At 47.1% G+C, this 23,859-nt stretch overlaps 1 protein-coding gene across 4 annotated transcripts in view; it reads right to left on the reverse strand.

The window, feature by feature from the left end:
* The window catches only part of LOC119092936 (adhesion G protein-coupled receptor E3-like), a 49,207-nt gene extending 33,994 nt beyond the window's left edge, over nucleotides 1-15,213 (reverse strand). For 2 of the 4 annotated variants that reach the window (XM_037215832.1, XM_037215833.1), the window contains exon 1: nucleotides 2,655-2,761. In XM_037215832.1, coding sequence (XP_037071727.1) covers nucleotides 2,655-2,683 — 29 coding nt within the window. In that variant the 5' untranslated portion in view covers nucleotides 2,684-2,761. Of the gene's footprint in view, nucleotides 1-2,654; nucleotides 2,762-4,242; nucleotides 4,310-15,036 lie in introns of those variants that run through there. The other 2 variants (XR_005093574.1, XR_005093573.1) reach the window with 2 other exon arrangements.
* Between the last annotated feature and the right edge of the window lie 8,646 nt (nucleotides 15,214-23,859).

Genomic DNA, 23,859 nt, shown 5'->3' on the forward strand with positions numbered 1-23,859 from the left:
ATTTCGAGGGAATCGTTGAAGCTGATGGAACAACGGGGTTTGGACGAAGCATACATCTCGGAGATGCTTTCCTAGGCAACACAACTGAGTGATCGAATTCCTTTAACCTAGGGTCAGATAAAAGGTCAGACCAGGGTAAAACCAACCTGTTTTATTACTTTGAGGGTTGCTATATAGGGTAGTTTCTGGTGCTCATTTCGAATTAGTTGATGACAGAAACCGCATGGACCGTCTTACATGGACTTCTTATAGGTCAGAATAGGTCACTTACCTAACATGACCCAGATTATCATCTGGTCTTTATGAATATACTGCCTGGCCTAAACTTAGCCGCTCATTCCAATGCAAAGTTCAACAGTCTTCTATGATTTTGGTCACCACAACCTTCGAAAGGTCAAACAAGGTTTCTTACCCTGAATGAGCATGTGACCTTTTGCTTAGAACAAGCATCTAGGTTCGGAGGACAATTTGGAGACCATCTCAACGTGTGGCCCTATTTGATCTTAAGGCGGCTCAAATTTTTACCTAAGTGAGTTCGTAGAGGCCAACACACAGTGTGGATTTGGTATCTCTAGCCCTCTTAGTTTTTGAGATCTTAGGGGCGCCAAATTGACCCCCACCCGAGCGAAGGGTTCCCAACCGGCCATCCGGGCGCGTATCAATGCACGTTAACATATCGTTACAAGCTTCCCTGCAGCCCCACGGCCGTCAACAACGAACAGCAACGATGTCCTACGACGGTCGGTGCCCGCCACTCGTCAGTTAGTTCATTGCTAAGGCATGAGACAGGGGTAGGCAAACAATCACTTACACTTAGCTTAGCCATGCGCCACTTATATCCGCGTACCACTATACCACTTAACAATATGTTTCGAATCCGGCCGTACTAATAATTTATTTTTTCTATCGGCATAGTTTTGTTATCATGCAAACCAGCATTTCTTGGACATGATGTTGAAAACTTGTTGTTATGGTGTGGCGGGATTTTAGTTGCATATTCTTCTGCTGCTGAAAGTTGACACATCGTAGATGCAAATTTAAGTTCCAGCGCGGTGGTAAGTATGTATTTCATGCATTAAAATCGCGTCCCTTGAGTTAAAATGGTTCGTACCTGCAGACTGCCTGCCTTAAGCGCCTACCTATGCTTGCTGGCGTTAATACTACAGTCATGAAGGCACCAGCTGACCCAAACCTTCCAGGTCGGTATGTCCAGTGAATCAAGAATTCTCTGCTGGTACTTCGCATACCAATAAGAGAACGCGGAAGTTTCCTAAGATTGGGGCTCATAGACACTTTAAGCCGTCATGCACGGCCGTAGTCTAGTGCTAAATTCATTCGAGTATTAGAGGGGACTGGAACCTGCAACGTCATCCCCGCCCTCCATAACGCAACAGTTCCCGTATACCTGTTTTTATTGATAACTGTTTGTAAGTGTCCAGGCAGAGGTAACCTCGCAGTTAAAGGAAGTATTTCACATCTCTATGGGGTTTTAAACTCATCTACCTATCTTGAATATCATCCGGTGCAGTCAGCAGCCTTGCCTTGTGAATACCTCAACAAATTCCTCTAGTTTCTGAGCTACGCGCCCGCGAGGATGTGCTGACTTTTTCGGGGAGACCATTTCAAGGTTACCCAGGTATCCACGACGCCAAAATCACGTCAATCAAATTCCGTCGTTCCATTAGCCATGCAACGATCAAGGCCAAGCAAGACATACTTGTCGAGGCAATTATATCTGGCGTTCGTGAGCACGACCTCTAGATATATCGGCCGTCAATTCGCTCTCAGTCAATGCTGTGCAAAATACGATGACGCAATCAAACAATGGCGTATTGAGGAGTACGCTTACCAAACACAAATTATGTTTTTTGGAGCAGCCTTTTCCACTTACAAGTGTACCAATAGTTATGAGTCAGCTTCTTTCATTATATGTGGCGGTTCCTTCGACATCTTCAAATGTGGAACATTTTTTTCATCAGCACCTACACTTATGCACGCTGATATCGTAGTTTACTTGCACACGTATTTCACAGCTGATGTAAGGTCTCCACGGCCACTAAGCTCTGAGGGAGAATTTTGCAACTGATTGCGGCCTTCAGGTAACAGGTGGTGCATCTGAGAGGCACTCGGATTGGTGCATGTTTTGCACTCGATAGCCATTTGTCATATCAATTAATGTCAAGCCAATCGCACTTCCTAATTATTGCTCTTTGCTAGTGCTGGCATATCGCTTTGGGATGGAGAAAGATGCTACCCCAGTTGTCGCCATGCAACATGAAAGGGTGCACGTCAATGTTTCTTATAGACATGGTAGTTACCACCCACACGCCCCTTCCATTCCTGCTTTCGTATAATCATTTTACATGCCTCCTGAATCTGGATTTAAACCAGAGACAATTTTTGGGTGTCAATAGATCAACTGATGTCGGCGATTTTAGCGCAGGTTGGACCAGAAACGGATTGTGAGACATTTTACATGCGTGACGCGAAAAGGCTGATGCAGCTAAGGTCCCCGCACGAGCGCCAGTCTTTTCGTCATTTAGCGTAAAGCGATTTTTGGTTTCTTTTTTTATCAGCCGGTAGAGTGGACGCGGATCATGCGTTCATGCCCTGGTGTCGTATGTCATGCTCTCATGCTCCCCAATATTACTCACCTGAGGGTGTTGAAGACGTCGATCGCCATAACATTGACCCAGAATAGCGCTGCTGCGAAGGCGCTGAAATTAACAATGGCCAGCAGAACACAGCCGTCGGTGCCGTAATCCTGCCACAATGCCGCCATGGAGCAGAGGTAGCCGATAAGCAGGCAGACGCACAAGGACGTCACACATTTTTCCGGGCAGGTTCCGTGTTTCGGCACGGCACAGAACGCCGCCAGATGCAGCAGGAGGCACAACACGACGCTGTACGACATTCCACCAAGGCGTATGAAAAGGCGGTTTGGAACCTTTTAAGTTGGAAACGCGGGTCACAAAAGGTTAGCTGTCCGTCACTGAGCTCGTAATAGCCGCGATCCAAGAACAGGTCATACGCCAGCACGTACGCGACCGTCTTTGTCGCTGACCTGAAACTGGTACTCGTTTACGGTAACCTTGGGCAGGTCAGGGAGCCGGTGGCGTTGGTGACGCCAGAGGAAACTGAGACTTCCCTGCAGATCTTGAAGAACGGGTCCAGAGTCGGGCGCCGGTACAGATCCTGGTGCTCCCACTGCGTTCATGCCCGACCGGTGGTGATGTCGAGAAAAAAGACTGATAATGCATGCGAGGACGCCTTCCCGTCAGCAAAATGGTGGGTCGGCCGGCCCAGTAGTTAATGTATTGTGGTACATAGTTGCACAGCGGCGCAGTGCGCGTTGCAACGGCTACCTGATTCTGCGTGATATGATAATGTAGGCATTGTACGCGGTCGCCACATTAGGGCGAGTTCTAGGTTGCCTCCAGGTTAGCCGCACACTGGAATATTTTGGGTTGACAGTTCCGCATCAAATGTCTTTGTCGTTATTGCCCCCGAATGTAGGGAAATTACGCACGCATGAAACGCTTCCGTGTTTTTCGTCCATATAACTGACAATCCCCATTCTCCCAGCAGGGTTCTGGAGTAGTTCTCTTCAATGAAGGTATCGGTGATATTGAGGGCGAATGGTGCTCTTGGTCAGTGTCGCGACAGGATATCGCCGGCGTCCAAAAAACCAGACCCTGCTAAGTCACCGTGGCATATGCGAGCAGTAATAGTTGCTGTAGGTCATCCCGCTGGCGGGGCTTGTAAACCGGTTAAAGCCGCGAACGCGAATCCTCGGCGAAACGCCGCGTTGCGAGCACACATGGCCTTCGCCGAGGTGTCCCGCCACTGGACCGGACACCGCAGGACACCATGTACACATACCCGAAATCTGGGGATCGCCCTGATGCCAAGTCGTTGCGGGGAGGCAGGGCCTGTGGGCTCACATCCAGGCCAACAATCTCCGCCTACAGCGCGCCACTCCTCGTCGCAGGAGCACCTGCGAGCTCCCCGTTTAAACGGTGGGCATTTTGTGCATCTCACTGCGCCACAGGTTGAGTGAGGCCAAGCTTGCGTCGATTATTGTCACGAGCTGGGCGTGCGCCACGTGCCGCTGCCCAAAGGTTGGGGGGGCGGCCTACGATCGGTCGCGCCCAGCCAAGAGAAGCGCGGCCGCCGCCAGCATCGCATCGCCGCAACGACTGTGGCGCGCGCGGAGGGGTGACGCGCGCCCGTCCTCTGCTGGTTGGCAGAATGGCCTGCCCACGCCTCCGCTTCGCTGCCCTCGCCGCCGGAGCCAGACGCCGGATCACTGTGAAGGTAGGTCAAGTTTCAGCCCGGCGGCGGTTGGTCGGCCTCGCTATGTGATCTCAGCGCTGACCACCGTAACGTAACGATAGGTGCAGAAACTAGGCCACGGGGCATCTCTTTAATGCGTCACCGGTTTGTAACCCGTTGCGGGGCCAAGCGTCAGCCCCCGCCGCAGGCCTTCTGACGTGGCTGTCAGGTCAGCTAGGCACCCGTTACCACGGCCGGTGCTTGGAAGAGGACATTGGGTCATATACAAGGGGCCCCCGAACGGTTCGTGATGCACTGGAGGTGAGCTACGCGGCGTGCGCACCGTCAAGCTTCTAACCATGGAGGCATATAGGAGGAGAAACAGACGGAGGGCCATGGCAGAATGCATTGTACCTGTCCACCGATTGGCCGGACTCGCCCGTCCACTGAGAGCGTCGGCTCAGCCAGTGTATAATTACCCTCCTTTGGAAAACCCCCAACCGAAAAAATGACCTAATCTCCCAGGATCATGGAACTCACCTCCACCACTGGGTCACGAAGAGTCCAGCACCGTTCAGTTTGCCTAGATCAACATGCTTGATATAAACAATACAGGCTTTGGAGCTTCTGGAGTTCTTTGCTGACAGTTATCGACTTTCGATATGCCAAGAGGTACCGAATAAACGTCGTCGTAGCAAGCAAAGTTACGCTTCACGTTCTGCTGCCGATAAAAACTGAACAATTGTCATCATTCCACAGCACCCTGGCACGCAACGGAAACGGTAAAACGAAGTCAAGCACTAACTTTCAGGATAATACCATACCTACGTAAGCTGTTCAGTGCGTTCGCGGGAAACATTATGCATAGAGAAAAGGACGGTACAGGTGGCATTATTTCTCGTGGTATAACCAGAAGAAAAGAGAGATAGGGTACCGATAGGGGATGCGGATAGAGGGATAGAAAAGAGAAAATATTTTTTCGGGGGGGGAGCTACGTGCCTTAAAGAAGACGAATATCAGAAGTGATATTCGTTTCAATCGTTTCGAGGCATTTGTGTTGTTCGATGAGCAACTGATAGAAAGCCCTAAGCCAGCCCTGGTCCAAACTGATGACTTGTCCACATACCCTTACAAACAAATCCAGTGCGTAGATTTTAGTTAGGTGCTGGAAATGTACAAGATGTGTAATCATGTCGTAGAACTTAAGTTTCCATTAAACGTTTGACAGGCTCTCGTTTGTAAAAAACATGAAGCAGATGCTACGACAGTAAAAACTTTGGAGTTTGAATTAGTATTATGTCATAACTTTCCCACGATTGTAAAGAGCGTGAATGCTGCATTACACTTGAAAGCATGCATCACTTTTCAGCAACAGCCATCATGTTCTAAAGGAAACTCATACGAAACCTGAACCTGCCCGAACAGTTTTTATTCCGGTAGATAAAAAACGCCACTGGCTGACATAATCCGCTGCAAAGCTACCAAATTAGACAAGTTTTCTTACTGTACTGTTGGGCAATCGCTGCTGTACACACTACAATTGACAAATATAACACATATGTATTAAACGGCGAAGTGGTACGCGTGGAGAAGTAAGTGACGTGGACATATCAGCGAAGTGGAGCAGGACAAGAACGAGTCAGGGAGACGCAAAACAGAAAACAAGTTGACAGGCATTGGGAATCATCTTTAAGAAAGCAACATACTGTCCCAAGAAATCTGGCTTTTTGGGCATGGGCGTAATCACGACTCTGAGCTCGTGGGGACAATCGGATTGAAGACTGAGATGGAATGTAAAGGAGACTACCTGTAATGCTAATGACATTTTGAATTGGAAGTTTGCAATAAAATAAACCATTCTACAGACAACATTGGCGGATTACACGCATGGGCATGCAGCAAATAAAGAAGGGGATACAAATCATGTTTTTCGTCCCCCGATCTCCATGGAAGTCTCGCCATCACTGGGCGTGCCATGACAGCCAGAAGACAGGAAATGGAGGGGATAGGTGGCAATAGGACAGAACAGGACATTGTTTGCGGCCGGGGCAGGATGAGAGAGGACTAAGTTGGACAGGATTGAGGAGAAGATAATAGCACAGGGTAGGAAAGGACAGGGCAAAACCTTGAAACGCATGAAACAGCAGTCGTTTATCGGGACTTAATGTCGCGCTCAACTGCTGAGGCCATGACGTCGCTCGCCTCTCACCCCTGGCAGAAAGGGGAGGGCACCGCGAGAAATTGAACCCTGTTCCTCTGGTTTCCCAAACGTGTACGTGGTTAACGCAAAACGTGGTTAACGCAAACACTCCAGTACCAGTACACTGATCCAATGCACTACCGGCACCCTGGGTGGTAGAACAGCAAGCAAAATAAGCTAGGACAGTAATGGGGATGGCATGAAGGGACATGACAGAAAAGAAGAGGGTGGCGGATTACAGCCACACAATGACGATAGCAAAAAGAAACTGTCAAAATAAATTGCGAGGGATGTTTCTTTCATCCTCACACCAATTACCAGTATGAACTTCGGCTACTGCCCCCCCCCCCCCCCGCCCCACCTTGCCTCTTCTTTCCACCCAGCATTGGCCAGTGTCGTCATCGCTCCACCTTCTACGCCCCTGCGTCCCCTGAATGTGGGGCACTCCGCGGCGATCTACGGCCAACGAGGGCGGTGGGCGGCAATCGACGTGTGTTCGATGGCAAACGGACGGGTGGTTGTCGCATCGACCCCGCTGTAAGTCCGCTTTACTAAAACGGCGAATCAGGGCGATGGTTATTCAGTTACTTGCGTTCTCTCCTCGAGGCCAACCGGCCATGTTCATGTGCACTGAGTACGCACACAATAAACTAATGACCTCAGGTTGCAGGGTGTAGTTTCCTGCTAGTAGTGATCCCCCACCTCCTACACTAAAACTCCAGTCTCCCCAATTTTGTGAAGAAAGTGAGGCAAACCCGCGAAAAAGCGTTTGCTTGTGTACTTTTGAGGTGGGTCTCATAAATTTGAACTGCTCTTACCCCCACGCCAATACATTTTGCAAAATACGCCCCTGTCACGCTATCGGCACTGAGTGGCATCACTTATGTTGTGCCGCCTAACGCCGCGTACTAGACACACTCAAACATCAACGCAAATGTCTCGCCCATAGGGTTTACCTTTCTCTTCCCTCTCCCTTCCCACCCCCCCCCCCCCCGTCCGAACTTTGAGAAGAGAACGTGCTAAATCTGTGCAAAAGCCTATTTGTTACCGTAATCTGGTGGTAGCTGGAGTAAGTTTACACCATTCAGCTCACCTACACCATCTCATTTTGTGAAGTTACACCCGTCCGTCTGTGGACGCTTGTTTTTGATGAGGCATTTAGGACTCGCTCAGTATTTTTTTTTTGTCCCTTACTCTCTTCACTGCTCCTCGCCATTATTGACCGTGATAGACAAGAACGTCTTGCATGTCAAACTCCGAGCACTCAGTATGAGGGGATCCTGTGGTAGGTAATCTGACCAGAGCCGCACGCTTGACGGTACTTGAAGTTCGACTACATGAAATTCGCTCACCCCTTTCAAGACCCTCGGCTTCTGCTCTTCGACTTGGCTTCAATAATTCTGTGCTGCCACCGTGCTGTTGCGCTATTATCCTACGGCCCTGGCTGCCACCCCGCCGCCCACCCGTAAACAACTTAACGGGCAGCCAGTAGTGACCCTCCCACTATTCCATGCGACACGATGAACCATACATTAACAGCAAAAATAAGAAACGCAAGTCGCAGAAAAGTAGCCCACTCCCACGATTTTAGTACAGCAATATTCACCAGCAATATTCACGCAGGCTGGGAGTGGCAAAGGTCTAGCCCGAGGGATGAAGTCGAAGGCTCCACTTTCCGCTACTCACCTGACTAAGCAAGCTTGTTGCAGGTGGGTGATCGAAAAACAGAGTCGCCATTTACGGGGTGAATGCGTACGTAATAGTCATAAAATATATATACACGTAGGACACCCAGCCACATGGTTCGTCAAATGCATCACGAAGAAGTATACTCTTCAAGAAAATGATGTCCTGTGAGCCTCTTCATGCAACTTTTTGTTGCCTCAAGAGCATCTGTTATGGGTAGTTTAAGTGACACGTTGGAATTCCAGAGACAGGGGCTAACCCACGTCGCCACACGACAATGATGGTTTTTTGGTGAGTTTTTCATGAAAAAGACATCTGTTTCTTGTGGTTACTCTAGGGATATCTACTAGCGTAAGCAGGGCATCCGTTGCAGCTCGCAGGTTCGAAGTAAGCCTCCTATGCACTAAGGAGATTAACTGCTGCTTTGCAACGTCCCTAATTTTAGTAACTCCACTTTTTAAAAATAGGATCGCAATGCGCCAGTATTTGTGGATTAGGCAATAATTTGTATTGCTTAAGGCCTTGCACACGAACGTAAATATCCCACATGGATAAACGTCATGTAAACTGCAATCACACGCTTTGACATTTCTCTGGTAGGGACTGTCATAACCTAAACTCTTCGTGACATTTGCAAACTGATGGAGGGAGAGGGAGCGGAAGGGAACCATGGCCGCTAATACGATACAGATAACACATTCTTCCTGGTTCTGGAATCAGGAACCAGGAACCAGCTACCGGGAAGAAAACTTGGAACTAGGCGCATGTCTGATAATGACTGCTGCGTTACATTGTGAATATGGATAGTCTGACAGCAAATAACTCATCATATCCAGTAAGGGACTGGCATCAAACTATTAGGCTGAGCCAGGCTTAAGCGCAAGGTCACCCAATTGTGGAGCAGGCCGCTACCGACGGCACTGTTAAGACCGGGTGGCGCACGGAAGTGGAAAATGTACGGTCCATCGTGCATGAAAACGTTGACCCGGCGCGCCATGGGAGTTTGGCCCCTCTGGACAAAGGAGATCCCTCAGTACAACACAAAGAAGCTTTTGTTCTTTTGATGTCAGACTGATCGAAATCGGCATGACAGTATTCGATGTAAAGCCCTCCGAAGACGATGCCTTTAAAGACAATCCGCTGGTCGGAAAAGTGCCCCGCGGAGTACTTCTGGCGTCTAGTGGAATAGACAGTAGTTGCTTTTAGAGAGAAAACAAATATTTAAAAGGTTTGAAGGTTTTGGAGATCATCAAAGTGCTGGGATAAAAGGCCTGATACGTACTTTTGATATCCCTAGATCTCCTTAGCCTCTTAGACAAACGTTGGTGGCGTCGCTCTAGCACAGGAAGCTAGGCAAATAAATACGACTCCAATTTGGTTCTTCTCAAACATTTAATAATTATGGACATGATTAAACCTATCAAAACGGTTTTTCAACTGTAATTGTGGGCACCATATGGCCAAAAAGTCCGCGTGCTTCAAATCTCATATCACCACCACTGCCCGCCGAATTGTTTTGATACAGAAGGAAGAGACAATTTCGATTAAAAAGAAAGTCATTTCCCCCAACGCATCGGGAGCGTCCAAGATTTCATCACTTTTGCACTTTGTCTTCGATAATAGCGACAGAGATCAAAATGTTTTCGTAATTGCAACCACAGTCCAACAGTATGGTTACCATGACGTCGCACTCAATGCCCGTAAATCCCTTATGCAGACCAGAATTTGGCAGAACTTTTGGCGGTACCATGAAGAGTCAAGTCCTAAAAATTGAGCATCGAACGAAAAAGCTACGACATAAGCCTTACATAACTCGGTCAGAATCTCCCAAGACGTGTTTTAATTCTTCTCCTTCCAGAACAAAAAAAACTGCATTCCAAATGAAGCACTGAGCTAAACATGTCACGCAGAGCTTAAGAATGATAACTTCCATATTCCAGTTCAGCTCTAAGGCTTTGCACGAAAGCTACTCAAGTCGTGGTAGCATTACACACACTCGTTCTCCATAGGACCCGCGCTAAGTCCAAAACATCAGTTTTAACACAATTTTCTGAATGGCTCAGCATTTTGTTTTGAAGTAGCCGTTCCAACGGGAAAAATGCCAGCGCGCGCCCCGCTCACAGCAATGAAAGTAATAAGTTAATTTGTGTTGCCTTTTCTGACAAGCGCGTTATGTAATATTCGCAATACCCAAATTGGCCTAAATTATTAGGCAATAAAAGACAATGCAATATGCAATAAAACGTAAAGAGTCGGAGACGCTCTAGTCAGACATATGCAGAATTAGGCCGTTATCGGGCGAATTCAACCAAACGTTATAGCATGACTGGTCTTTAGCCTATGACGTTAAGCGCCCTTACCTTTTAAGTGCAATTTGACTTTGGGAACAAGGCTTTCTGGGATGCTCAGCTCGGCGCAAGACTGTGTTTACGAATCAGAGCATGCTATTTACAGAGCAGAGCAATACGACGCACATTTTCAAACGCCCACCAAAGCACTTCTACTCAGATGGCATACGCCGTCTGCTGTGAAACCACATATATTCATTGCTTTCCTGATGGAACCACAAACATTCATTGTTATTCGGATGGAATAATTGGGTGGGGCAATCGTCCTTGCCTAATATCTTGTGTGTGCGTAACGTTTTGACCAATTCATTTTCTAGCCGTCATCATGCATAACTGAGCCCTCAGGACTAAATGGCATTTGGCTGTCAGCCATGCACGCGCCATAAACCGAACTTGCTCTTAGAATAGCTGGGATTCGAACCGGGGTCTTCTCATGAAGTCGAGCGCTTTACCGCTGGGCTACTGGGGAAGGTGGTAAGGCGTATGGGGAAGCTCACGGGGAAGGTGGTACCACTAAGCCCGTGACTTTAAAGGGAAAGCGCTGGGCTCACAATCCTCGCAGGACCCCGGTTAGAATTTCACCATTCCGGGGAAATAAATCCGATTGCGGCACACGCATGGCTGAAAGCCACGCACCTCCCAGTCCTTCTCACGACTCATTAACACCTGCCGCCGCCGGATGAACTGGCCGAAATGTTATGTGCATACTAATACGGAACATGAGAACGATAGCCCGAACAATTATCCTACCTCTGGTACCAACAGCCCGTCGCATTGATTCCGTTCTGGCTACTGACCTCTCTCTCAAGCCCATAAATAGCAGAATGCATCTTGACTAGCATGCTTCAAGTGTACAGTGATCTGAATGTACGTGTTGGTCGATAGCTTTTTCTCTGTCATGCCACTCGTCATAACAAAATTTATGTATGTGTATATATATATATATATATACATATATATTATATATATATATATATATATTTCCCCGGACCGGCCCGTCAGCGATCAGCACCAGGGAGCTAGAATCACTTTTAAACTAGGGTGCGAGTGAAAAATTACATCGCAAAAAACCGTGCGGGAGTGAAAAAATCATTTAACAAAGGATGGAACTTATGAGCTCGTGACTGATGCGTGAGCAAATAAAGACATCTATTTAAATTTGGCATTGACGTAATATCAGGAAACTGACAAAACTATTTTGTTTTTTAACATCTTAGGCCATTGAAGTGAAACAGAATACATAAACACGCGCCCGGGTTTGGGGGGGCAAATTGACCCCCCTCCCGAGGGCTATTCGCGAATGGCTTCTGGACGGCGCGGCGTAGCCGCACCAAATTTTGCATGGCTGTAGAAAATTGCATAGCGGATCGCTTGACTACACATTTTACACATACCTTGCAAGGTCGCTGGCCTACGACAGGTCAAAGTCAGCCCATGGTTTCAGCGAAGGCAATTCCCAGGGAATCGTTCAATCTAATGCAACGGAGTGCTTGACGAAGACATATATCTCTGAGATGCTTTCTTAGACACCACAAATATTGACCGAGCAAATTCGTTGACCCAAGGTCAGGTATGATGGTCAGACCAGGGTCAAAACCAACCTGATATATAATTCCGGGGCTTGCTGTATGGGATAGTTTCTGTTGCTCATTTCGCATTTCTTGACAGCAGAAACCGCATTATACATCTTCAGTTGACTTCTCAGAGGTCAGAACAGGCCATTGACTTAAGACGACCCGGGTCGAACTTTTTGTTTTAGGACCATATTGCCTAGCGTAATCCTTGTCGCTTATTCAAATGCAAAACGTTGAGCAGTCTGGTATCATTTTGGTCACCATGACCTTCAAAAGGTCAAACAAGGTCAATGACCTCAAATGGGCTTGTGACCCTTTGCTTAGAGACAGTTGCCGAAGTTCTAGGGGCCCTTTGGAGACCAACCTGGAATTTGACCTTGTTTAACCTTATTCGACCTGAAGGTCATGACCTAGGAAGTTAAAACCTGAACCTACGTGAGTTCACGTGTAGGTCAAGACACCCCGTAAATTTGGTGTCTCTAGCTTTCTTAGTTTCCCAGATCTCAGAGGGGGGCCAAATTGACCCCCCCCCCCCCTACCCGAGTGAAGGGTATCTAGCCGGCCAACCGGGCGCGCGTTAAAGCATAGTAATTTTATGACAGTATTATGATCATAACAAATTATTAACACCAATAATTAGATGTTGTACTTTTCAATTTCCTTCCGCAGCACTTTTAAAACAAAACAAAGCAAAGGAATTCAATGACAAAATAACAACAGAAAATTCAACAAGCATAAAACACTCCAACAAAACACCTTGGACTCCTACACATCAGCCCATCACCAAGCCAAACACAATATACTTCTGGCTTCTGTTAAGATGGGGTCAGGGAAAACAAACATTTTGTCACTGTTTCTTACAAAATACCAATGCTTATTTCCATGAAAGTAGCCTCTGCCTAACCCAAAGAGGCCTTACATCATCTCATCCTGTGTAGCCTGTTTGTACCACAGCAGCAGTTGTGAGTTGCTGATTCTTGCACAATTCCTATTGCCACTTATCATGCACTTGACCAACTCAACCTAAGAGTAGCCCATATGATGAACATCATCTCAACTCACCAATCTGTTGACAGCAGCACCACTTGTGCTGAAGTCAAGGGCAATAATAGGCATGCTCCACAAAACAATCTGTCTTCTCCAAGAACAACACAACTTTTAGATGACCATCCCAGTATTGCTGCTTGCCTTTTCAGCTGCAGCAAATGCATCCATTTGGGCTTGTTTATTCATATTTAATGACAAAGTTTGTGATGTTGGTTTCACATTTAAATGGGGTGGTCTGACTCTTTGTTACATACCAATACTTAACTCACATTATAATTGCTATGCAGCTTAGAGTGTCACTGTGTTAAAAATGTAGTGCATATACACAGCACAGTCATTTGCAAACCATGACAACTACAGAAAACATCTGGTTAAAGCACCATGAGAGACCACATTAAGACATTTGGGCAAATAACCAAGAATATGGAACAAAATAAGCCCATTGCACGCCTCGTGGCATCATAATTTCTTTTATGGCAAAAATCGGTGCATTAAAACAAAAAAATGGCTAACTCTGGTTACCAATCATGTGCTGAAAGCAGGCAAGGTAAGCAATTACTTGGTCCACAGGAGACTTACTGGCTTATTCCTGCTCCTCCAAAAGCAAAAACTCAGTACCTTTTGCATGGTCTGCTGGCAGACAGTCATCCGACTCACCGCCAGCTACAAATATCAATCATGCCCACCAGCCTTCCGGATTAAAATGCGAAAGAAGTAAGAAGTGTGCATGATAATCATCTCCAGAGGGCAGAATTTCGCCAACGAGCACTTCTGTATTAGCTGCGTCAGGTGTGTCCCAACGCTCTGCATGGTGCCATTCCAATAGCCTTGCCAGGTAGCCTGGCCAGACACTCGAAAAGCTTGGATTTACCATTATTGAGCACCGGCATGAACCAAGAACACGGTTAACCGAAGGTTTGGGAGCAAAAATGACGGCAAAAATAAGTTTCGTGCTTCAAATTGTCTTCTTCATTCCCTGCAAATTATTCACGCTTGGGTGCATATCAAACATGTTTGGGCGGCTGGCGAATTGATCCAATTTATGTATGAAACACGTACAAGTTTGCTGTTAGAGCATCCCGCAGAGAAATTGATCAAAATTTTAAGGAGCAGATGGTACCTCAAAAGGCAATCGAAAAAGAAGGAAGAATAAAGTGGTATGGCACTGGTATGATACCAAGAAAAAATAAAAGTAGCTAAATAAATATAAAGACTGGTACTTTTCTCGCAACATGTTGTTATCAGCTGATTTGACTTAAAACCTGCTAATACAAGTGCTCAAATGCTGATATTCATTTTGAAAGTTTAATTTATAAGACATTTCTTGAACTTTTCACTCATGCATTTCCGGAGTGATGCAATCTAGTGGTCGAAATTCCTCAGGAAAAAAGAAATACGTGGAGTAAAATTCTCTACCTGGCCTTGCTGGTGTTTACACCAGGCTCCGCTTTCGTGGTGTTGTGGTGAGATAAAAAAAAATAGGGGACGCGTGAAAACCTTGCATTTGGCGCACAGCTGCAGTTTGTCGTGCATTTTGTAGACAAACCAAACTTAATGCGTGCAAGTGGCTGGGGTCGCTGGGGTTCTTGGGCTTGGAGGTACCAGACGCCCTTGCTCTGTGCATGCATAGACATGATTCAGATGTAGGTGAGGCATGATATAGCCATAGGTGTCCAGGTTTTACGGAGCCTCGTTTATGCTTGGTGGTTTCAATTGAGCTCGGTTTTGGATGGCATCTAAAAACCTCAGAAAGGGAAATAGGGGTTTGGCATGTGCGATTAGGCAATGTCAGGCAGGAGTGAACAAATCACATAAAATATGGGGAAATGGAGTGAAAAATTGTTCCTCATAGAGTGTTGCTTTATGCCCAAAGTCGGCAATTCTAGGGCACTGATTCAGCACTCACCACTGTCAGGAACGCTCCGATGCGCCGCGTGCGCCGATGACTGGTCTGGCGCCGCTGGCGCCAGCCACTCGTTCGACCGAGCGCTTATCCGCTCGTCCGCATACTGCGTGGGTGAAGCGTCGCAGGGCGGGGCTGCCCGGCAACGTGGTGTGCGGCGCAGAGAACGGGGTCCCACGGCAGCCGACGTCCGAACTAAGCCAAATGTCAACTGCAGCCCGTCTTGTAAACATACCGTCCCGTGACGTCAGTAAACATACCGTCCCGTGACGTCAGTCTGGATACGTGCTGTGGTTGGCTCCGTGGAATGCAGGGTCATGCAAGTTCAATGCGTCACCCACGTGAGACGCTACCGCACAAAATGTGCGAATGAGATTCACGCTGCTGGGACGAAACTTGGAGTGACAGGTGCTTCCGTGCATTGTCTTCTAAATATGAGTGCACGAATCATTGCCTGACATGCTTAGCTAGTATTTTTGTTTTCACTACGTTTGCTAAAAACACACTGATGTTCGACCTCCACCTCTCCCTCATATCAAGACGAGCGCTAATCAGCTTAATCTGCCAACCTGCTATCTCCGCGCTGATATGATAATCTACGGACTGGACCAGAACCGGCCGCCAGCCTTTCACCTTATAAACAAACGAATGAGCACACTTGCAAATCCAGCTAGGCAATGAAACATGCATACATACGGTCGGTCGCACAAATATGGCCGGCGACATGACGGCGCCACCGTCCAAGCGCAGCGCACTTTTGCAGCCAGTGCCCGGGTCCGATTGGCACGTGGCATGGGTGGGGTGAGAGGGATGACCGGCTCCCATCGCTCCCGCCATGGCGCGCAGCCAGGAATTTCGCTCCGGGAGACGTTGGCTGTCCGGAACCCTTTCCGAAGTGCCCCCTCTCCCAAGCTGGAAGGGTGCTAGCGGCACGAGGTCAAAACCTAGTCGTGTGGGTCACCAATAGGTGGCGCCAACGAGTGCTGTTCTGTGTGGCATTGTGCGCCAGGTGAGAAATGTGTGCATCCCCACAGCTTCGCTGCTCTGTTTATGTTAGGTAATGATATTAGTGACATGCCTGTCACAGAACGGTTGACAGTATGACCATTGTTTGGCCGCTATTGACATATTGACTACCGGAACTAGGCAGATGTTTGCTACTGTCAAGTGTGGTAGTGAAACCGAGCCAGATCGCTAATACACAGGATCAGGTTTTCGTCAGTCGATTCGGTGGCCGAAGACCCATCTGACACGACCTCAGCAAGTGGTTTGCTCCTTTTGCGGCTCTCAGCCAAGGAGTCCTTTTTTTCGCATCGTCGATTTCGTCACTTTTCCGTTCGCTCTAGCTCCAAACACACCTTTTCGCTTAGTTTTTGTTCTCTTCTCGCTCCCCTGATATGGGGAAGCGAACCAAACGTAAGAAGGGTGATACCGACACTGACTCGAACTCGGCCTCTGACCTCGATAATGCCCTGGACGTAGACGATGGAAGTATCGCCAGCCCCGCTTTTGCTGCCACCTCACCTGATGACCCTCGCGCGCCCCAGGCCATGACCGTTCGTACGCACACTTCCACCGCGGTGGGTGGACAACAGGCTTCGTCTCCGTCCAACGCCACCAGTTCCGACCCTCGCTCGTCTTTGACCACTCCGGTGCCCGCTCGCCCTGATGCTGACCCTCGCTCGACAACGACCAGTGTTCGCCAGCCCTCTGAGCCAATCCTGGATGCCTCTCGGATCGTACGTTGTCGTCCAACCTTGTGATGAAATGTGTCGTTTCGAAAGATCAACGTTTTTTGGCCATCAAAGCAAATCAAAGCTATCTGCGGTCCAGTGCGAACTCAAGATTGAAGCGCCAGCAAACGGATCACTCATCATCAAAACAACCACTCGCGCGCAAACCAAGGCCCTACTCAAAACAGCTGAATTTTGCGGCAAACAAGTCAAAGTCTCGCTGCACCATGCCAGAAACACCAGTAAGGGCACCATCTTCGCGCCTGAGCTCCGCTTCATGACGGAGGACGAGATCCTAGCGGAGCTCAGAGATGAGCAAGTTTGCCATGTCCGTCGGCTGACGACTTTCAGAGATGGTCAGCGTCACGACACCAGCCTGCTTGTTATCACCTTTGGTACCACCCGACTTCCAGATTCGCTCACCGCTGGTTACCTTCGTTATAAAGTAAGAGTATTCATTCCAAATCCACTCAGGTGTTTTAAATGTCAACGGTTCGGACACGGCAGCAAGTACTGCAAACAGAGTGCCAGATGCTTGAAGTGCGGCGAGACTCCTCACGAGGGATCTGCCTGCACATCACCCCAGAAATGCCTGAGCTGTGGAAGTGCTGATCACGCCGCCAACTCTTCTCAGTGTCCCACGTGGAAAAAAGAAAAAGAAATTTGTTCTGAAAAGGCAAAGACAGGTGTGTCGTACCCCGAAGCACGGCGCACCGTTGAAACTAAAATGTCGTCGCAGCCCAGCAAAACATATGCCCAAGTAGCAAAAGCCACGATGGCCACATGTGCAACACAGACCGACCCTATCACCCATCTGCCTCCTCTGAAACTTCTCAACCCTCGCCCCTCGGTTTCAGTTGAGTCAACTACGCAGACCCAGACGAAAAATGCCGTTGAGTCGCCCTTGGCTGGACGTTCGGATGCCCAGGCGCCCGTGCACCCCTGTCCCCAGGTCGGCCGGCGTTCCAGCCCGCCGGCTGTGAGTGATTCACGCGCGGGTCAGGCCGTCCGGCGTTCTAGCCCCCCGGCTATGAACAGTCGGCGGCCCGGACCCTCTGGCCACCACACAAACATCACCTCCCCTTCCCCCACCACAACACCTGTCGAAACACGCCCGAACGAAGACCGCCGGTCCCGTCCACCGGTGAGGGTGGCGATGGGACGGCCTAGGTCTGTTTCGTTCGGGCGATTCCCATCAACCGGTGGGAATGGATCCCTTCATCACTAAATGTCTTTCATCTTACAGTGGAATTGTCGCGGTCTCATTTCAAAATGGTCCGAAATGAAAGCACTTTTTGCCGTACTAACTCCAATCATCATTGCCGTACAGGAAACATGGTTTCGTCCCACCGACACATATAACTTTAAAATGCCAAATTACTCGTTATATCGCTATGACACGATGGACGGTGAGCGTCGCCAAGGTGGGGTGGCGCTGTACATCAGTCAAAAATTAACACACACGCCACTCACTCTTAACACACCTCTTCAGGCTGTTGCAAGTTCAGTTCGACTGCATGGCCGTACCATCGATATATGCTCAATATACATTACACCAAATTATAATAATACGGAGCTCTTACGGCAACTTGACCAACTCGTTGCTCAATTTCAAAACCCTTTTCTCATCCTCGGCGATCTCAACGCTCACAGTCCAGCTTGGAGTAACGGCACCCAAGCCGTTAATCGCCGAGGACATTTGGTTGAAGATTTTATTGATACACACAACTTAGTCCTGTTAAACAAAGGCAATAATACTTATCACCACTTACCCACTGGTACAGAAACAGCCATCGACCTGTCGCTGTGCTCTCCCTCAATAGCAACGTACTTTGATTGGACTGTTGAGGGAGATATACACGACAGCGACCATTTTCCAATTAAACTTTACACCACTTTTGACGCAACCGCTGACGAAGTTTTGCGATCCATACCCCGCTGGAATTTACGAAAAGCAGACTGGGCCAAATTTCAAGAACTTTGTTATGTGAACCGTGACTGTTATGAATCACCAGAGCAGGGTGTTGGCCTTATTACACATATTATTCATGCTGCAGCAACCGCGACAATTCCACTAACTAAAACGCCATCACGCCGCATCCCAGTACCATGGTGGACGACCGAAGTTAAGAACGCTATTGCGCGTCGGAAACGTGCTTTCCGCTGCTTTCGTCGCCACCATGATGTACCTCATCTTCTTGCCCGAAATTATGAGCGTGCTCGAACCAGACGAATTATAAGGAGTGCCAAACGTCATTCTTGGCAAGCATACATCCAGCAGTTCACTGCTGCTACTCCCCTAAGCCAGCTATGGGGACTGGTTCGGGCACTTTCCGGAAAACGCACCTCTATTTCATTGCCCACTTTACGCATTAATAACCAAATCATTTCGGCAACACCTCTTATCACCAATGCTCTTGCTGAAAGTCTTTCTCAGTGTAGCTCATCCGGAAATTACCGACCAGGATTTGTGGAAACTGCGCAAGCCCGTTTTCGTTTACATACTGATTGTTTTGTTTCCGATAACACCGAAGACTATAATTTACCATTTTCATTTCTGGAACTACAAAAGGCTATAAAATCCGCCGGCAACACCTCAGTTGGTCATGATCAGTTACACTATTCTTTTTTTCGTAATCTTTCAGAAGATATGCTTCGTTTTATATTGGCAGTTTTTAACGATTTGTGGTCAACCCATGTCTTTCCTGACGCCTGGAAAGACACCATCATTATTCCACTTGCAAAGCCAGGAAAAGACACCAAAGATCCATCAAATTATCGTCCCATTGCACTTACCAGCTGTCTAGGAAAACTTTTTGAGCGGATGGTGGTGAAGCGAATCTCTTGGATTGTAGAACGAGACTGCCTGCTTACAAAAAATCAATGTGGTTTCCGACACAATCGTAGCACAATAGACCATGTCATCAGACTTGAAACTGACATCAGACGTTCTTTTAAACATCGACACCACACAACTGCCGTATTCCTGGATATTAGCCGAGCCTACGACATGGTCTTTAAACCTGCACTAATTTTCAAGCCCGATCAGTTAGGGTTTAAAGGCCATTTGGCACATAATCTTATTGGGTTTCTTTCCGGCATCAGACCATTTTGTGTGAGATGCAGTTCCGCCGTTTCCGACACTCACCATCTAGAGAACGGCCTTCCACAAGGGAGCTGTATCTCACCAGTTCTCTTTAATTTTATGATAAACGATTTATTTGACTCATTACCATCGGGCATTTCCTCTTCACTTTTTGCGGATGATAGCGTGATCTGGTGCTCAGACACTGAATATGACCATTCGCTGCCACGGCTCCAAGTCGCCCTAAACAAGGTGCAGCAGTGGTCAGAGCGATACGGGTTCCGCTTCTCCGCTCCCAAATCTGCAGTTATGATTTTCGGCAAAAATATGCGTGGTACTCCCAATTTTCGGCTTCGACTAGATGGACACCACATTCCTTTCGTTTCGTCTTTCAAATTTCTTGGCATCGTACTTGACCCCAGATTATCGATGCGACAGCACGTGGAGCATGTTCGCTCCAAATGCCTAAAAAGACTAAATTTATTTAGATGCATTTCCGGGTCAACATACGGTGCCGACCGCCAATCGTTATTACGTCTATACAGATCCTTAGTTCTTCCCATCATTGAATATGGCTCCGTGGTATATGCAGGAGGCAGCCAACACACTCTCAAACCACTATCCACCATACAAAATATGTTTTTGCGAGTTGCCCAAGGAGCTCTGCGTACTTCCCCGATTTCAGCGCTTGAAGTGGACGCGCATGTTATGCCTCTTGCCCTCCGACGAATGGAACACACATTGAGATACATCACAAAAGTGCGACAAAATCCCAGTCACCCAGCATTTAAATCCATACATGTCTTACCTCACATTCACCATAACTACGTAGGACCGGCAGAACGTCGCTCAGGACTTACAATAGCATCTCGAACCACTATCTACTGTACCACTCTTCAGTTTACTTTACCGCCTTCTTCCATGCCACCTGTTTTAATAGTACCACCATGGCAGTTAACCCCTCGGAAAGTTATGCTTCTTTTTGATGATCCCAAACGCATTTTCACAACAAGTTATGTTCAACAAACATTTAATCGTCTAATTTTCAACAATCAAAATAGCAGCTTTATTTACACCGATGGCTCCAAGGCCAATAACCACACCGGATGTGCAGTTATTTGCACTGAACATTGCCATAAAAACTGTCGGTTACCGGATGGCACCTCAGTATATTTGGCTGAATTATTTGCTCTTTTCCTTGCATTGCAACACATTCAACAACACACCCACAAAACGAAGACAATAGTGATTTGTTCGGATTCAAAGACAGCTGTGCAATCTCTTATTGACCCAGACTTCACACACCACCTCCTTGTTAAAATCGTCAATCTCTATCATATATTACATACACAGGATATGAATATCAAATTTCTATGGATTCCAGGACATACAGGCATCATGGGCAATGAACGGGCTGACCAACTAGCCAAGGAAGCTTTGACAAACCAACACATCATGGAGATCCCTGCTGATCATGCATCTACAAAACATTCCATTCGCACAATGACAAAACAATTTTGGCAACAACAATGGACCGATACTACCAGAACACAACTTCATGATATCAAACCAGACATTACACCTTGGCCATCAACGCATCGTAAAGACCGTCTGGAGGAGAAGGTGCTAGCCCGTTTACGAATCGGACACACTACACTCACACATAGTTACATATACTTAAGTCAACCTCGTCCTCACTGTCAGCCGTGCGATCATCCACTTTCGGTTAAACATATTGTTATTGAGTGCACAAAATATCAACAGCACCGCAAAGATATGCAGGCTTTCTGTCGTAACCAAAATATCGAGTTTTCTTTAAAAAACGTCCTTGGCGATGACCATCCTGAACTGCTTAACATTGTCTTTAACTTTCTCAGACTTGCCGGTTTGCTTCAAGCTTTGTAAATGTCAATAAACGTACACTTTTCTCACATACATAATTACACCAATTTAAAATAACATCATCCAGGCGTGAAATGGTCTGAACAGGCCGAAACGCCTCAAACAAATAAATGAAAATGAAAAATGATCGCTAATATTATATGATTTTTATATAATACAAATATAATATAATATATATATATATATATATATATATATATATATATATATAGAGTATATATATATGTGACTAACATAATATCAAAATTACTCCTTATATCGCTGTGACACCACGGACGGTGAGCGTCGCCAAGGTGGGGTGGCGCCGTACATCAGTCAAGAATTAACACACACGCCACTCACTCTTAACACACCTCTTCAGGCTGTTGCATGTTCAGTTCGACTGCATGGCCGTACCATCGAAATATGCTCAATATACATTACACCAAATTATAATAATACGGAGCTCTTACGGCAACTTGACCAACTCGTTGCTCAATTTCAAAACTCTTTCCTCATCCTCGGCGATCTCAACGCTCACAGTCCAGCTTGGAGTAACGGCACCCAAGCCGTTGATCGCCGAGGACATTTGGTTGAAGATTTTATTGATACGCACAACTTAGTCCTGCTAAACAAAGGCAATAATACTCATCACCACTTACCCACTGGTACAGACAGCCATCGACCTGTCGCTGTGCTCTCCCTCAATAGCGGCATACTTTGATTGGACTGTTGAGGGAGATATACACGACAGCGAACATTTTCCAAGTAAACTTTACACCACTTTGACGCAACCGCTGACGAAGTTTTGCGATCCATACCCCGCTGGAATTTACGAAAAGCAGACTGGGCCAAATTTCAAGAATTGTGTTGTGTGAACCGAAACTGTTACGAATCACCAGAGCAGGGTGTTGGCCTTATTACACATATTATTCATGCTGCAGCGACCGCGACAATTCCACTGACTAAAACCCCATCACGCCGCATCCCAGCACCATGGCGGACGACCGAAGTTAAGAACGCTATTGCACGTCGGAAACGTGCTTTCCGCTTCTTTCGTCGCCACTATGATGTACCTCATTTTCTTACCCGAAAATATGAGCGTGCTCGAACCAGACGAATTATAAGGAAAGCCAAACGTCATTCTTGGCAGGCATACATCCAGCAGTTCACTGCTGCTACTACCTCTAAGCCAGCTATGGGGACTGGTTTGAGCACTTTCCGGAAAACGCACCTCTATTTCCTTGCCCACTTTACGCATTAATAACCAAATCATTTCGGCAACACCTCTTATCACCAATGCTCTTGCTGAAAGTCTCTCAGTGTAGCTCATCCGGAAATTACCAACCAGGATTTGTGGAAACTTCGCAAGCCCGTTTTCGTTTACATACTAATTGTTCTTCTTCCGATAACACCAAAGACTATAATTTACCATTCTCATTTCTGGAACTACAAAAGGCTATAAAATCCGCCGGCAGCACCTCAGTAGGTCATGATCAGTTACACTAATCAGTTACACTATTCTTTTTTTCGTAATCTTTCAGAAGATATGCTTCGTTTTATATTGGCAGTTTTTAATGATTTGTGGTCAACCCATGTCTTTCCTGACGCCTGGAAATACACCATCATTATTCCACTTGCAAAGCCAGGAAAAGATACCAAAGATCCATCAAATTACCGTCCCATTGCACTTACCAGCTTGTCTAGGAAACTTTTTGAGCGGATGGTGGTGGTGAAGCGAATCTCTTGCATTGTAGAACGAGACTGGCTGCTTACAAAAAATCAATGTGGTTTCCGACACAATCATAGCACAATAGACCATGTCATCAGACTTGAAACTGACATCAGACATTCTTTTAAACATCGACACCACACAACTGCCGTTTCCTGGATATTAGCCGAGCCTACGACATGGTCTTTAAACTGCACTAATTTTCAGGCCCCATCAGTTAGGGTTTAAAGGCCATTTGGAACATTATCTTATTGGGTTTCTTTCCGGCATCAGACCATTTCGTGTGAGATGCAGTTCAGCCGTTTCCGACACTCCCCATCTGGAAAACGGCCTCCCACAAAGGAGCTGTATCTCACCAATCTCTTTAATTTTATGATAAACGATTTATTTGATTC

Source organism: Pollicipes pollicipes, unplaced genomic scaffold (assembly GCF_011947565.3).
Source record: "Pollicipes pollicipes isolate AB1234 unplaced genomic scaffold, Ppol_2.1 Scaffold_3716;HRSCAF=4358_pilon_pilon_pilon, whole genome shotgun sequence".
Classification (NCBI taxonomy): Eukaryota; Metazoa; Arthropoda; class Thecostraca; order Pollicipedomorpha; family Pollicipedidae; genus Pollicipes; species Pollicipes pollicipes.